Here is a 16675-nt window from a genome sequence, read left to right as displayed (position 1 = left end):
GCTCTCCAAAAACATTTTAATCACGAAAACACGCCAGAGCTAAACACACATGAAAACTAGTGATGCCGTACCATATAATCTCTATAGAGGAGAATACGCACTTAAAGTGAGTCCAACATGATTAATTTCGAGTTAGTTTCGAGGACATTTATTTAAATATTTAAACGACATTGATAATTTACTTGCACTGAGAAAATTTTACATGTTTCTACATTTCATTCACACTTATTAATGCAGCAAAATAGCAATAGCAAAATTTGCACTCTGTATTTCATGTTGCTGCTACTTTCCTACTTTCCTTTTATATTTTGTATATGTATCTTGATATCTGTTTTACATTATTTTATTTTATTACATTTTTTAGTTTATCTTATATGTATCTTATTTTAAAGCGGCAGTCTGTATTATTTTGTTTCTAAACTGAAAGCAGAAGCATTTCTGAGTGGAGAAAGGGTAAATATTGTGTTAAATGGTACCAGTGTGTGCTTTTTGCGGGAGTTCTTCTTCTGGCCATGTCACGCGTCTTTGCATACTTACGTCACATGAACAGCCTTTAAAAGAGGATACAGCTCAGTTTTACTGCTAGCACACTTTCGCCGCTTATAAACTCCTTGGCTCGTTTTCTGAGCTACAACTGTACACCTCTCGCCGCTTGTCAACCCTTTGAATCATTCTTATTTGGCTACAAATGCACAGCAGCTGGTGGAGCAGTGGAGACTTCAGAAGGGCTCATTCACTCATAGTAAAATCAAGTGTGTAGTTAAAGTGAAGTTTCTGACTGAGCGCTTTCTCTCCCTCTCTCTCTCTCTCTCTCTGAATGAACATAACCTGGAATCGGATTCATCCGCTCTGAAAGGAGACCGCATCACACCCGCCCAGTTCAAAATGATTCTTCCACATACTCGGTGCAATTACCCATTCTTACCAAAGAGGGAGCTAAATCCCCTAAATCACAAAACTTACAGACATCAACTTTAATAATTGCTCTTTTAGGTGTAACTTAATCGTAAAAATACAATTTCGTTCCACCTCATGCACCTCATGTACCACATTTGATAAGAATGACAATAGAGCGTCCTTCAATCCTTGAGAACTCCATGATAATAATTAAACAGGTTGAATTTAGTAAAGACCACGTTGTAACAGAGTTGTATTGCTTTTAATGTTCTTTTTTTTTTCTTCACAGGGACAATGAAGTAATGTCAAACAAAACAAAGGAACAAAAGAAAACAAAGTTCTGTATAGCCTTAGTAGTACATTCACATCTTCAGAATCCAAGTTCCATCGTTACAAAGCAGACGTCCGGCTCTCAGCCCACGCAGCGCTGAAGTGAAGTCCGTCTGAGGGGAACACTGATCATGAATATGATTGGCTGCTCTCATCAGGAAGAGGAAGCCTTTTTGACCTGTGCTGGACCAGAAAGAAATAAATAGCGAACAAAAAAATAATGTATATATGCTGCAGGCAGGCGGATGGCATGGATTATAGGGGGGTTTACATGGAATAGGCAGGTTCAGAAGGGATGGCTGTAGACCAAAATCTGTTAATCTGTTAAAGTAAAATCATGTAGGAAGCAGATGTGCAAATTTTTCACAAAAATCACTGATCTATAGAATAGATCTATAGATATTTTATATATTATTATTTTACTGTTTTACTGTGTATTTTTGTGTATGATCTTTTTAGAATTACAGCAATTCTATCCTTAATCCATAAGTGCCTTACAATCATTTATGGGGTGAATGTGATGGGCAGGAAAAAGCAAGGTCAGCTGACATAACAGAGGGCACGTCGTATTAAATTCTGTATTTCTTTGGCAAACATACTCTATTGCATTGCCTTTTTTTTTTTTACATTCCTAAAGAAAGCAGCGACTAAGCGCTGCTCCTAAAACCAGTTACATACTTTTCACATCTTTTGCATGAAAAATCTGAATTGCACAATAAATGGCAGCATTCATGGTCTTTTTTTTTGTTCAGTTTAAGTTAATTCTTTGTTATTTTTTATTTATTTATTTTTTTGGAAACTTCTTCTGCATTCATGCCTTTCCGTCCTAAACACCTAAAATGGCACGATGAGCACATTCAAAACAAAGTGACAAGCTGTAACATACAGTTTTAACATCTTACATTATTCAAGAGCTCCTCAAAAAAGCTTCTCCTGACATCGACATCTTAGCCAAAATAACTCTTTTTTTATCTTCAATGCCATAAAGTGTCCCGGAGACTATACAGTTTCTTTTATTCTCTTTTCAATATAATGTATTAAGTTACCCGAGAGCAACGTAGCAACAAAAATAAATATTTAATTATTAATGTCATCTTTTTTTCGTATAGTAATACATACATACATATCTAGTAATATTCATTTTCATATCTATTATCATTAGTTTATTAGCTTATAATGTGTGGGTGTTTCTTTGTTTTTTTTTCTTCTTCTTTAACTGTTAAAAGTCAGGTGCTGAGACACAGTGAGAAAAAGGATGAGCTCTGACCATGACTCGAGAAACGATCCTCGGATTAAAAAAATAACTCGTCTACTTTGTTACAGATAAATAAAACCCTGCTTCGAGAAGGACACCAATGATACAAGCATAGCAGTTTTTTTTCTCTCTTTGTTTTGTACACGTAGTCCTCGCTTCCTTAGAAGGGACGCAGAATCGTAAGTTTTTAGACCTTTCTTTTAAGAGAAGTACAAAATAGATCTACACATGCAGCCGAGCAGCTCGCGGAGATTAGCCTCGTCCGCTTAGCGTATTCGTCTTTTTTTGACTGGCGCGCAAAGCCAAAGAATGGGGGGGGGGGATCGGTGGGAGGGGCATGTGAGATCACGAGGCATAGCAGGGAACACAAGAGCTAAAGGCCTATTAGCGCGTGCAGGACATTGTGGACTCAACCAAAGAGAGAGAGAGAGAGAGAGAGAGAGAGAGAAGATCTTTACTACTTTACTTTAGTAGCTTTACTACTCTTAGGATAGGTAGGTAGAGAGAAAGAGAGATAATGAGAGAGAGATTAAGAGAGCCCTACTACTTGTATGGTTGAGAGAAAGAGAGATTGAGAGAAATTGAAACAGAAAGAGAGAGAATGAGAAAGAAAAAGAGAGATTGAGAGAGATTGAGAGTTCCTTAATACTCTCACAGTAGGTAGATAAAGAGAGAGATTGAGAGAGATTTAGACAGAAATAGAGAGAAATAGAAAGATTGAGAGAGATTGATAGAGAAAGAAAGATATTGAGAGAAATTGAGCGATCCTTACTACTCATATGGAAGGCAGGTAGAGAGAACGAGATAGAAAGAGAGAAATTGAGAGAGATTTAAAGAGATTGAGAGAGACTGAGGGAGACTGAGAGCGATTGAGTGATCCTTACTACTCTTATGGTAGGTAGGTAGAGAGAAAGAGAATGAATCAGAGAGATTGAAAGAGAAAGAGAAAAAATGTGAGGGATAGAGAAAGAAAGAGAGAGATTGGGAGAGATAGATAGATCCTTACTACTCTTATGGTAGGTAGGTATATAGAGGGATAGAGATTGAAAAAGAGAGATTGAGAGATTGAGAGAGATTGATAGAGATTGACAGAGATTGAGAGATTGAGAGAGATTGAGAGATTGAGAGAGATTGATAGAGATTGATAGAGATTGAGAGATTGAGAGAGACTGAGAGAGATTGAGAGACTGAGAGAGATTGAGAGATTGAGAGATTGAGTGATCCTTACGATAGGTAGGACTGGGAGAGATCCTTACTACTCTTATGATAGGTACAGAGAAAATCAGAGAGAAAGAGAGAGATTAAGACAGAAAAAGAGAGATTGAGAGATTCTTACTATTCTTACGATCGGTAGAGAGAAATAGAGAAATAAAGAGATAGAGAGATAGAGATTGAAAGAGAGAGTTTGAGATAGATTGAGCATATCAAGATGTGTCCACAGAGGGGATAGAAGCCATTGTCCAATCAGCAGTCAGCCTGGCGTAGCTGCAGCTGACGGCAGTACGCTTGAACAGTCCCAGTCCCTCGCTTCGCCCACCGTCTCGTCCGGCCCGGGCGAGGTGCGCATTATTGCCATCGTTGGACCACAGTGTGAGTTGCGTTATTTTCCCGAGATGCTTTTGGTCTGCTGAGAAAAGGTTGGAAGTGAAGAGTTGTGTTTTGCGAGAACACGAAGCTAAGCCAAGAAGCCTACCGTCTCACGAGTCCAAAAAAGACGACTCTTTCTAGTGGAGAAGGTTCTTTGCAAGCAAACATGCAAATGTTTCTTCATACTGTTGTTAATTTCTTTTTTTTTTGTACAGAAGCACAGACACTTACGTTAATCCCGCGGGATTTTATATTTTCAACACGTGTCTGCGTCAACAATCTGATCCATTACAAAAACAAATGGAATAAATTGTCCCTTATGGCATACTTTTTTTTTTTCTGAGCTCTACCTTTGGTTGTTCAACCTGTATCTTCTTGCACAAAATCCTTTAAAAATCCTTTAAAATCATCCTTAAAATCCTTAAAATCCTCAAAACGTCTATTTTTCCTTTTTTAAACTTCCTTTTTATACACAAAGCACAAACTTCATTTTGTCCGTAAGGTTATCGGGACACGCCGCGTCCCGGTCGATCATATCCTCAACTCTACGACACCTTTGGCACCTTCTCAGACTCCACCTCTGATCTGATCTTCACTCTGAATCCTTCTGGAGACACGTCTGAAATCTTCGCAAGAAGAAAAAAAGTTGCCAGAGTGAAGAACCCGACCGCCATGTGTTTCTCAATCCAAGGAGACAACCGAGTTATGTCCACACTGAAGAAAAACAAAGAAATGAATAACAAAATCCTCTTTGGTGGGAGAAAAACACACTCACGGAGAGAGAGAGACATAGAGACAGAGAGAGAGAGAAGAACTGGAGATGGCCACCAGGGCAGGGCAGTTGTTCAGGGTTTCTGCGAGCTCAGCATCACTTTAGAGACGTAGTTGACGATGGCTGTGGCCGGCTGGTCGGGCTCCAGCTCAGCAAACAGGTGGCTTACGTTGTCCGTTGTGCTTCCTTGTTTTCGGGCCACGAATCCGAAGAGCCTGAGGTTCAAAACAGAGGAAAAATCCATTGAGTTCAATCATGAATCAGTTAAATCAGTGATGATCATTAGGATAAGTGTTTAAAATGTTTGACTTACTTTGCTAAGCCTCCATCTGCCTTGTTCCACCTGTTGAAGAAAAAAATGCCACAATGATCAGCAGGGGTGATTCTAGGATCAGAGTTTTAGAGGTGCTGAGATCCCAAAGAACCCATCCCCACTAATCCCCCTAAAACTAAAAAATGTACAGTAAATAAAATTGAGGTTCCCAGAAGTTCCCAGAAGGCATGAGTGCATATTATCAGAGTAAAAATTTAATAATTTACATTTAAATCAGACACACAATCTATTTTATAAAGGTGGCAGGTGTGTTACTCTCATTTTAAACATATTTTCACAGCAGATTTTTACTTTTTTTACTTTTTACTCTTTTTTTATCAAGCATTCTTCCCACAGCTGCATTCTCTGTTATCTGGTCTAATTTAAATAGCTAAAAAAAGTGAAACCTACTTAAAACTCAGTGTAGATAATATTAATCATCTGATACACACACAGACAGTACTAGTCTATCACTACCTCACCTTTAACATAATAAACACACACACACATTGACTTAAGTATAAATAGTATTAATTGCTGGTACTCATTTTGGGGTGTTTAAAACCCACAAAAAATGGGCTAGCGATGCCCCGGTGATACGATTTCAGATTTAACACATTCATATTGATATATTTTGTTGTTCTGTGATAATTATCACAATATTAGAAATATTTAACCAAATTAATGATCCATCATGTCATAATTTTAACAGTGCTCCAGTTAAATAGTGCAGTGTCATTTTTACAAACTACAGTAAGTGATAGGTGATGAGATACTCACTTTCTCTCTTGTGGGTCTATGTTGCAGTACGTGACTGTGTTGATAGGGTAATGACGACGGAAGAAGACCCTTAAAAAAAGACATTCTGGTTATTATTTGCTGGGCCAAACAGAAAAAGCGCACATTAGGATTAATGCAATGCTTCTATGGAACAATAAGAAGAAATATTGTTTTAAACAGTTGCATTTCAAAATTTTGTGGGAAACTGACTAATGGACCTCCTGTGTTTTCTGTTGCCAAGATAGCAATACACTAGAAATTTACCTGAACACACCTCACTTCCAGATACACAAGATACTGTATATTCACGTGCACTGTTTCTATTTAACTTATGCAGGGGCAAGGCGCGAAAATAGACTGTTTGAGGGGTGTAAGGTAGCAATAATGTATTTGCTGATAGTGGTTCTAATTCACACATTAATACAAACAGTGTAAATCTTTCAGTGACATATACTCTACAACACATTAATAAGTGAAAATTCTGCTGTGAACTCACTTCCTCTGATTGTCAGTGAGAGTGATGCCCTGCAAGGACACTTTAAAGTGGACGACGGTTGCTGAGAGAGGAGGGTTGGCGGCCAGCGTCTCGCTGATGGCTTTGGCCACGGCCTGAGGGCCGGTCAGAGACTCCATATCCACTGAGTTTATGTAGAGAACATTACACGCTGCAGAGGAAATGAGAAAATGAGAGAATGACAGTGTTTTTCATCACAAATATACAAAATATCATATAATATAATGAGCATTTTTATTTTAACAAAGTAAGGAAAATTAAATATGCAATAGGGTTGGGTATTTGCATCTGAATGTGGGGCAGGTCATTTATTTCAGAGCTGAAACTACTGAGGGATAAATACTGGGATAAGTATTTGCTGGGGATTTATCCATGCTGTCTGGATCATGCCTGGAGACACACTCGTCTTTATTTGGTTTAGAATATTTAAAAGCATGAAAACACGAACCAAGTAAAAGCACTTAATAATGGTGAAAAGTCAAGAGTGTTAGGGTCTCTGGTGCATCATCCACTGAGAGGGGAGGGGCCGTAAGACTACTGGCTGTGATTAGTAGTGAACGTGCACAGCGGTGGGGTGGAGAACAGGCAGAACACAGTGGTGTGAGATGGAAACTAAAGGCCATATTTACCATGATACTCTTCAGGAGGCTTTGGTGGCCCTGGAATAGTGCAGGAGTGACATGAAGGATGAGGGACAAATGAAACATACAGAGCAATGAGCCAAAATCACCCGGCTACGATGGAGAAAAGCAGAAATGCAGACATACTGACACAGACAGGAGAGAGAGAGAGAGAGAGAGAGAGAGAGAGAGAGAGAGAGAGGCAGAGAAAGACAGAGATATTTACAGAGATTGAGGTAAGAAGAGGCAGATAGAAAGGGAAAGGACGCCAGAAAGAAGGAGAGGGACAAAGAGAGAGAACGAGAGAAAAAGAGAGGAAGGGAGAGAAAGAAAGAAAGAGGGAGAGAGACAGAGCAAGAGAAAAAGAGGAAGAGCCAGAAACTCAAAGAGAGATTTAAAAAACAGAAAGAGGGAAAGGGACAGAAAAAGAGAAAGGGAGAAAGAGAAAGAGAAATGGAAAGAAAGACAGAAAGAGGGAGAGGGGCAGAGAGAGAGAAAGACAGAAAGGCAGAGAAATGCAGAAATAAGAAGGGAGAATGAAAAATGGAAAGCAAGACAAAAAGGGACAGAGAGAAAGAAAGAGAGACAAAGAAGAAAAGAGACAGAGAGAGAAAAAGAGGGAGATAGAAATGGAGAAAAAAGACAGAAGGAGAGAGAGACAGAGAGAGAAAAAGTGGGAGATAGAAATGGAGAAAAAAGACAGAAGGAGAGAGAGACAGAGAGAGAAAAAGTGGGAGATAGAAATGGAGAGAAAGACAGAAATAGGGAGAGAGAACAGAGAGAGAGAATGAAAGGGAGAGAAAGACAGAAAGAGAAAAAAAGAGAGGGTGATAGAAATGGAGAGAAAGACAGAAAGAGGAAGGGAGACCGAGAGAAAGGAAAGGGGGAAAAAGAGAGAGAAAGAGAGATAAACAGATAGAGGCATTATAATGTACCTGCTCCTTGTTTAAGAAGATCCATTGCAGAACTTGTGGGTGTGACCAACTCCAACGCCTCTTCATTTGGATCTACTCAGAAAATTATAATAATATATTTCTTTAAATAATACAAAAAGTATTATATTATATGAGTAGTTAGTTATGATTAGTGTGGCCATTTACAATTGCTGACAATAATAATGATACTTCTACTAATCATAATAATAATGATAAAGAAGAAGAAATCACAACATAAAATGCAATACAGATTTAAAGGAATAAAACACACTGACATGCCATATCTTATAGGACAGGAACTAGAATTGTGTCTAATTACTTTTGCAATGTCTCATGGAAGCTATCACTACCCACTGCACTGCCCACTGTGGGTGGTAATGCCTCCTGTGACACTGTGTATCGAGGCACTCACTTTCACCTTACCATGAGCACACTGGCCACTGTTTAGCCTCATTCACAAGATAACACCTCCCAACTTATACAGATGTGTCTGTGTTCCTAAATTGGCCCCATGACTTTTGGCACATCAGTGTATAGGCTTCCATATGTAAGAATTACAGAAGAACAATACAAAAAGGGAGCGTGTAATGAAGATTTCAGTAGTGAGCGTTTACAAACATGGGTCAACACGGCTGAGGCGCGTTGTGTCCAAAACTGTGCTCTATTATTCACTATATAGTGCACTATATTTTTTGGGAATGTTACTTTTAACACTTCCATAATGTTAGTTTTAGTCTAGCTTGGGAAATTATGTGAAAAACGTTCTAATAACCTTGTAATGCAAACATTAAGTCACAAGTTTTCTAGGAAAATGTTTTCTTGGAAAATTCTATTCTCTGTTATAGTGCATTATATAGTGATTTTCACATGTACAAGATTGTGAGAGCAAATAGAGACATTTCGGACACAGTTACAGAGTTTAAATTGACAAAAGAATCATAATTTACAAAGTACATCTCAGGGCATTTTCACACTAGACCTTTTTTCCAGATTTGGAAGCATTTGATGTCAGATTTTGGTATGTTTTCTAAAGTGTGAAATCTTTATTCAAGCCTGGCATTGGTGCAGAATATTGATCTTGTGATCCAATAAAAAACCTTGAAATCAGTGGTCTGCAGAGGTTTGCATTAGCTAGACTCTATGGGCAGGTATTGAAACTATCTGCTCCCATTGCTATGTGTGGGGTTGTGTGATTGGTTCACTTTAATTTTTTATCAGTTTTTCATAATAAAATCACAATTATACTGTATAAGACTGGAGCAAGATTACTGTAATGAGCTCAGCCTTGTGATGTGTGTGTGTGTATTTGTATCAGAGATGTTCACCAGGCTTTGGTCACAATACCAGTTTCTGGTGTGTACTGACAACCTAGTGATAAACGCTTGTGTCACGTTGGCCTGCACGGATAAAAATCACACTTCTCGTCTGAGGACGACTCCTGAGCATCCCAAATCACTGTTACTCACTTTTAAATGAAGCACAAAGCTTTTGCAGACCTACACGCAGAAATTAGAGGCTTAGCACTGTGGACTCGTGTACAGTATTTGGGATAGTAAGTGTGAAAACACACTGAGAGCACGGTTAACATCCAGCGCTGCATCGTAACAACCAGAAGCTGAGAGAATGGAGTGATAAGAGTGTGACTCTCACCTCTGGTGGGGATCATAAGCTTGCATGGCAAAGCCAAGGGTGTGATGGAGTGTTGATACACCAGTGCAGACAGACACCCTGTAGACACACCCAAATACACACACACACACACCCAACACACACACACACACACACACAGAACACAAAGGTACAGTTACTGTACACAGGTAAGCTGATGGATGGAGCATAGAACACAGAGCCCTATCAAAACTCTCAAATCAATGACGCAGATGTCCAGATGAAGAGCACCACACCACTGCAGAGTTTAGGCTCCACCCTAATGAGATGCATAATTATCATAAAAGTCAGTCAAAATGGATGCTGAGTGGTTCAGCAGTCTAAGGCACTGCCACTACGATCAGCTCACTGGTTCAAATCCCGGTTATGCAGCTTGCCGCCAGCTTCCAGAGACCTGAGAGAGGACAGTTGGTCTTGCTCTCTCTGGGTGGGTACAGTAAATGGCGCTCTTTCTTTCCCCTCATCACTCCTAGGGTGATGTGGATCAGCACAAGGCTGCGTCTGTGAGCTGATGTATCGGAACCAAGTCGCAACGCTACTTTCATGGTATTTTTTTCTTTATTTAGTTGAGTAGTTGTTGCTTCTCATAATCTGGATTCAAACACTACTCAAATATTCACTATTCAATGTATACCTGTAACTCTACCTCTTCACTACTTTACTTTAACTGATGCTCTCAAACACTTTATTAAGAGGCAAGAAATTCAAGTAACTTTAATTAACTCTTGATGAGTTCAGCACAGCTGTTAACAGAAAACCTGAATTCCAGGAGATTCTACCTCATAAAACTGACTGAGAAAATCTAGCAGAGATGTTTAAAGCTGTGTTAATCTAAGCAAGAGGAGCTACTTTGAAGAATCTTGTATATAAAACATATTATGTTTTGTTTAATACTTTTTTGTCTACTATTATAATTCTACATGCTTTGAATGACATAGTTTGTATTAATTTACAACGTAGTTTTAGTACTCCTTTAAAATGAAGGAAAACACTAAACTCTGCAGCGCTGTGGCTCTGAAGGACTGGAGTGTGAAACTCCTGGATTGGACGTTAACGTATGTCAGACTGCTTTCAGCTTCATTACTGATGGACGGATGCTGATGGCTGACTGTGTGTAATGTATGAATTATAAATCCCGTACCGAAGTGTGGCTCGTTAGGACATCCCTTCAACCGGACGCCTTTAGAACTGGTCTCGATCAGGAAGTGCCGAACCAACTCGTTAGTCATGTCTGCAGCTTCAACAGGAGAAAGAACAGCAACAGTTCTTAACACAGTGCTAACAGTGCTGGAGCTTAGTGATGGTGTTGTGTATTGTATTGTACCTTTCTTGTTCTGCTGTACTGTTGGTGGAGGACAGGCCACCTTCATGGCGAGGCCGTACGCCCCTCTGAACGAATGGCTGTCGCGGATGACGAACGCTCCCGGCTCTCGATCTTTCAGCAGAGTAATGGCTGAGAGTTGAGGACAAATAAACAATAGTTTAGGGATTGTCTGTTACAGCATTACATCCTTTCATTAATTTACTTTGAATTTCTCACCTTGCTCCCTTGAGATGTCTGGTTTGTACCAGAACTTGGACGTATCCTGAACAAACTTGACGTTGAGTTTGATATCTGGAGGTCCATCAGCTGGGAAGAGTATAATATATTTACTTAATGTTATACTTAATATACACAATTCATTATAATCATCATGCAGTTCTACATTTATTATCCATTTTTTATCATTGTAGTTCTATAACTACCTTAACTATCTTAATTTTAGCCAATGGTCATGATCCCACAGAGCCACTATTATTATTATTTGGGTGGGGGAGGTTATTCTCAGCACTGCAGTGATTGAAACTGATTAGTTGCCAAGATAGCAATGAACATCTGACATCTGGAGTATGCAGGGAAACAGAAGGACTAGATTCACTAATTATTGGACCACATGTTCATATGCTCTATTGAGTTTAAAATTATAGTAAGAGTAGAAACAAGGAAGAGGTCAGAATATTATGCTTTGTCGCTGCATGACAAATCATTTCAAATATTAAAAATACTATATTAGACTAAACAAATATTTAATATTTATGAATTACAGCTGTTTAACTAACCGTAAATGGAAACTAGGGAAGGCTCCTGTGGGGAGCGTGGGGCAGGACTGGAGGTACTGACTCCGCTGGGGGCAGGTGTTGGGGTTGAGGTCTTGCCGTTTTGGGCACTGTCTACCGTCTCTCGCTCCAGCCTCTCCACGCCAACCTCCGCCCGTTTAACCGGGAGCTGCGGCTGCTCCAGAGGGAAGGAAGACATCAGGGCAGTGTTGGGTCCAACAGAGGACATGCTCTGCCTGGACAGCGCCCCCTGCCGGTCGTCGGGCGTGACCTGCCCGCTGGGGGCGGGTCTGCGGTCCGGGCTGGGGTTACGGGGGGAGGGGATTCGGTTCAGCACGGGGCTGGGGGGGATGAACTTGCCGTTGCGCCCCAGCAGGGGGCTGTTGGGGGTGGTTGGTTCACTGCTGCCGTTGCTGGGCGCCATGCGGCGGGTCATGGCCGGGCTGCTCTGGCTGCCGAGGCGCCGCTGGAGGGCGGGGCTGGGGGGCGTGTTGGTGGCCACGGTGCGGTGCAGGGTGTTGGGGCTGCCGGGGACTCGGTGCACCCCCATAACGTTAACGGTGGCCTCTTCGGGGTCGAGGTAGCCCAGGGGGTCGGGGAAGAGAGGGGCACGGATTGGCTCTGATGGGAAGGAGGGGAAAACTGGCTCACTGGTGTGCGCTGGATTAGTCATCCTTATACTCCTGTTATAGAAAAAAAAAATAGTAAAATTACATTTCTAAAGCGGATAAATCTGATAGTCTCATCCTGTACAACAGAGCAAACTCTCGACCTTCCTTTCCTGGGACAGTCCTGATGGGAGCCAGTTTGATCATGACATTTTTTGACGTTCTTTGCGACTTGATTTTAGTTGAGTAGTTCTTTGTTCTCATAACCTGGATTAGAACATTACTCAAATATTCACTATTCACTGTATACCTGTAACTCTACCTCTTCACTACATTACTTTAACTGATGCTCTCAAACACTTTATTAAGAGGCAAGAAATTCAAGTATATAGCTCTTGTTGAGTTCAGCACAGCTGTTAAGTGAAAGCCTGAATTCCAGGAGACTCTACCTCATAAAACTGACTGAGAAAATGCAGCCGAGATTTGAGAAAGCTGAAGAATGTAAAATATGAATTACTGTGCCTTTAAAATGTTGTGTATAAGCTAAATGCACTTACCCATCAGGGTTGTAGATGGCGCTGCTGGCAGGCTGAGGAGGGGTGAAGGAGTGGGGGGGCTGGACTGGTCTGCTGGGGATGGGGGCTGCCAGGTTGCCTCCTTGAAATACAGAGCCCATATAACCGTGCGGTTCTGTATAAAAAAAAACAATATAAAACAGAAAAGTTCTCATCCTGAACAGAACAAGCTACATACAACCTTCTGTACATTCTGGATTCGGAGTTCAAGAGTTTTATTGTAGGAGAAACATAAATTATGACATGAAACAAATCCCCAAAATCCCCACAAATCAGCAGAACTGAAACACACTTTTGTACATATTTATACAACAGTACAAAAATACAAACAATAAACAAGACATACAAGCAGGACTGCAAAAATATGATGCAACAAAGGAACATTAAAGAATTACCAAGACAGGGTTTTTATATTTTACCTGTCTTGCAAAGATTAAGACAAAAGTACACAGTTATAGCATGCAAAAAACTTTAAATAAATAAAGATGAGTACGTGTGAGACAAAAGTGAGAAGGTTTGTAAGAATATTAAATATTAAAGTACACTGGGAGGAAAGAACTCATACGATTATATGATTTTGCCATCATTTTAAATACCTCTTACCTTCTAATTCCTCACTAGAATCTGAATCTGACAGCAGTAAGCATGAGAAAAAAGAAAGGGAATAGAGAGTTGAATGAATGTTTTTTTTTTACAAGAAAGAGAAAACAGGAAATGAAAGTGAAGCAAGAGGTTATATTAACACTGTATGGAATGACTGGGTGAGAATGGGTTTTACTCTTTAAAGTATGAAAGTAAAAGCTTAGGCCACGCCCACAGAGTCCTATAGTGCAATACCCCCCTCCCCAAAACACATTTTCTAAAAGCCATAATGACTATAATGCTTAAATATTAAAATGAAATGTTGGTAATACAGTATAATTTGGGTTTTTTTACACTAGTCTGTTTCCTAGTGTTTCAGCTGCATATATGCTTATTAAAAACGAATGTATTTTAAATACAGTAGAATACAGTAAATATATTAAAGACTTTTGTAAAACTGGATTTTTTCTCTTGAGTCTCTGCACGGATCATCTTCATACTAGACTACATACGTCTGCTATGTTCTTGCTGGAGTGTGTGTGCAGGTGTGATGGATCACAGTATAAACCAATAGGGAGTGGGAATGGTATATGTTTATACTTCTTCTCTACATCCAATCACAATCAGATTCACTCTATCTGGATAAAGGAGAGATTTATCTGGATAGGGGTTTTATTGAACAATAAGAAAGAGCTGAAATGAAAACCAGCTGAAATAAAAGGCTTTTTTAAAATGTAAAAAAATGAATTTTTTTTTTGGCATGTATCTGTTTAGTTGTTGTACTGACCTGAGCTGCTGTGCTGAAAGAAGGCCTCAGACGGATTGCCTTGCTTCAGGCCCAGAGCAGTGAGGGGAGTTTTGGCCAATCCAGGGGGCGAGCGACCTGTGAGATCAATTAGAGAGAGAGAGAGAGAGAGAGAGGAAAATAGGAGAGAGAGAGAGTCAATAGAAGAAGAAAAGACACTTAACCCTGCTAAACCCTGACATGAATCATCTCATAAGAACTGCTCAGTCAGGTAGTAGGTAGTTAGTATGCATGGTTTACCACATCTCCAACTGCAATAAGCAATACATGGCAACCACAGTCAATACTGTAGACTCATGCAAATTGAATGTATGAATTGCATATGAGCAAAAATAAGGTACAGCGAGAAGCTGCATGCAGAACAGCTGCCAAGCATGAGAACATACTGTACACGGCTATAACTGAGAAATACAGGAGCTGAGGGATCTGTTATTATTCTATAATGCAGATATACGTATAGGAAGCAGCTGCAGCTTTAAATCAATATACTGTGTGTGAACTGAGGAAAAGCACTGATCAGGATTTTTAAAAGCAATATTATGACCAATAATAACAGTTAACGCCAAGAAGTAACAGTAATTCTAATGCAGGGCATGGGCACATGTTTGTGGACAAACTGTTAGGACAAAAGTATTGGGACACCTACAAATTATTAATTAATATATTCAAAATGTGAATCTCGTAAATTATATACTAGATGTATTACGAACAGAGTCACCCAAAAATCTGCTTTTGGCAGTGTGGGCAGTGTGCCAAGTCCTGCTGGAAAATGAAATCCACATCTTCATAAATGTTTCTCTTATTTTGCTATTTATAGGTTTATGTTGGAGTAAAATGAACATTTTTGTTTTATTCTATAAACTACAGACAACATTTCTGCCAATTTCCAAATAAAAATATTGTCATTTAAAGCATTTATTTACAGAAAATGAGGAATGGCTGAAATAACAAAAAAGTTTCAGAGCTTTCAGACCTCAAATAATACAAAGAAAACAAGTTCATATTCATAAAGTTTTAAAAGTTCAGAAATTAATCAATATTTTGCTGGAATAACCATGATTTTCATGTTCTCCTCCACCAGTCTTACACACTGCTTTTGGATAACTTTATGCTGCTTTACTCCTGGTGCAGAAATTCAAGCAGTTCAGTTTGGTGGTTTGATGGTTTGTGATCATCCATCTTCCTCTTGATTATATTCCAGAGGTTTTTAATTAGGTAAAATCAGAGATCAGTTTCATCATTTTTATCATCATTTTATATTCCTAACATCAGGATTTCTTCTTTGTTCAGTACATGCTGCTTTTTTTTCCAACTGTAGATGATTGTAATCATGCAACTCTATTAACACAGTCAATATCAATATGCAGCTGAAACTATCCACAGTATATAAATGATCAACACAGTTGAATTTCCTGTTGGGTTAAAGCTGCTGGTGGCTTTGCGAGAGCTGCTTCCTACATTCTTCATCATGCTGGTTGGAGCCACAGTGAAATGGGTGGGATGGGGAAAGGCACTCAGAACTCAACATCATTCATGCCGAACTCCACTTACCAAAGAATCCCATTCAATTCTTTGAGTGGCAGCCCAAATGCCCAGTATAGGGCGGGGAAAGAGAGGAAGAGGAGGGCATTTGGGGCTAATCTCGCCACAGATCGCTTCCCTACAGCAAGTGCAGCCCACCCTCTCTGCAGGAGGAGGGAGCCATGATGGATATAATGATAATGTCACTTGTGTACAGCTGGCATACGCCTCGCCTCGTTTCACCAGGTCTATCAGAAAACCCAACCTGTGTGTGCAGGTTTTGTGTATGTGGACCGGTATCAGCTTTTAAAGCCCGAAAAAGTTCTGATCATTAGTGTCCTATTTTAGCATCTATATCTATAGACGAGCCATCAACCGTGTACTGTGCAGCTTGATTTAGGGCGTGTCAGTGTGTCTTTGCTATCGTAACAACGGGAAAAGTACACCTTGCACGTCTTGAAACTAATTCTCTTAATTAATCATGACTGTGTTTTGGGCGTAACATGAAATAAATCAATCAACTTTCTCCTTTTCCTTCCCTCTTTGACTGGCAAATTGCTATTTTAATGGCGCAGTGCTTCTGCGCTTCGGTGCTTCTCAGCAGACTATGACTGGGTGTAAGATAACAATGAGCTTTGCAATGCACCTCTTGGCATCACTATCTGCTACCATCCTTCTATTCCCTGAGCCTATTTTCAAAAACTACTCTACGTAGTGTTCATTTGGGACCTTAATTTGGTAATCAAAACAGCAAAACAGGTTAATTTTAAGTAAAAAGTGTAGTGAAGTTACCAGTTCTATAAAAAGGCTGTAGTT

The 16675-nt window shown here is 39.8% G+C and overlaps 1 protein-coding gene across 8 annotated transcripts in view; it reads right to left on the bottom strand.

Moving 5' to 3' along the window:
• Positions 1-4264: 4264 nt before the first annotated feature.
• tns1a (tensin 1a) overlaps positions 4265-16675 on the bottom strand; it is a 129375-nt gene continuing 116964 nt past the window's right edge. For 5 of the 8 annotated variants that reach the window (XM_049479870.1, XM_049479868.1, XM_049479864.1 and 2 more), the window contains 14 exons: positions 14321-14416; positions 13555-13581; positions 12934-13066; positions 11772-12451; positions 11212-11301; positions 10996-11124; positions 10813-10908; positions 9654-9731; positions 8004-8075; positions 7078-7107; positions 6431-6599; positions 5935-6003; positions 5155-5184; positions 4265-5056 (listed from right to left, as the gene is read on the bottom strand). In XM_049479870.1, the coding sequence (XP_049335827.1) occupies positions 4915-5056; positions 5155-5184; positions 5935-6003; positions 6431-6599; positions 7078-7107; positions 8004-8075; positions 9654-9731; positions 10813-10908; positions 10996-11124; positions 11212-11301; positions 11772-12451; positions 12934-13066; positions 13555-13581; positions 14321-14416 (1841 nt within the window). In that variant the 3' untranslated portion in view covers positions 4265-4914. The remainder of the gene's footprint in view (positions 5057-5154; positions 5185-5934; positions 6004-6430; positions 6600-7077; positions 7108-8003; positions 8076-9653; positions 9732-10812; positions 10909-10995; positions 11125-11211; positions 11302-11771; positions 12452-12933; positions 13067-13554; positions 13582-14320; positions 14417-16675) is intronic. The other 3 variants (XM_049479871.1, XM_049479866.1, XM_049479865.1) reach the window with 2 other exon arrangements.

The sequence above is a fragment of the Astyanax mexicanus genome, chromosome 5 (assembly GCF_023375975.1).
Source record: "Astyanax mexicanus isolate ESR-SI-001 chromosome 5, AstMex3_surface, whole genome shotgun sequence".
In the NCBI taxonomy this organism is placed as follows: Eukaryota; Metazoa; Chordata; class Actinopteri; order Characiformes; family Acestrorhamphidae; genus Astyanax; species Astyanax mexicanus.
This window is presented reverse-complemented; position numbering and strand designations above follow the sequence as displayed.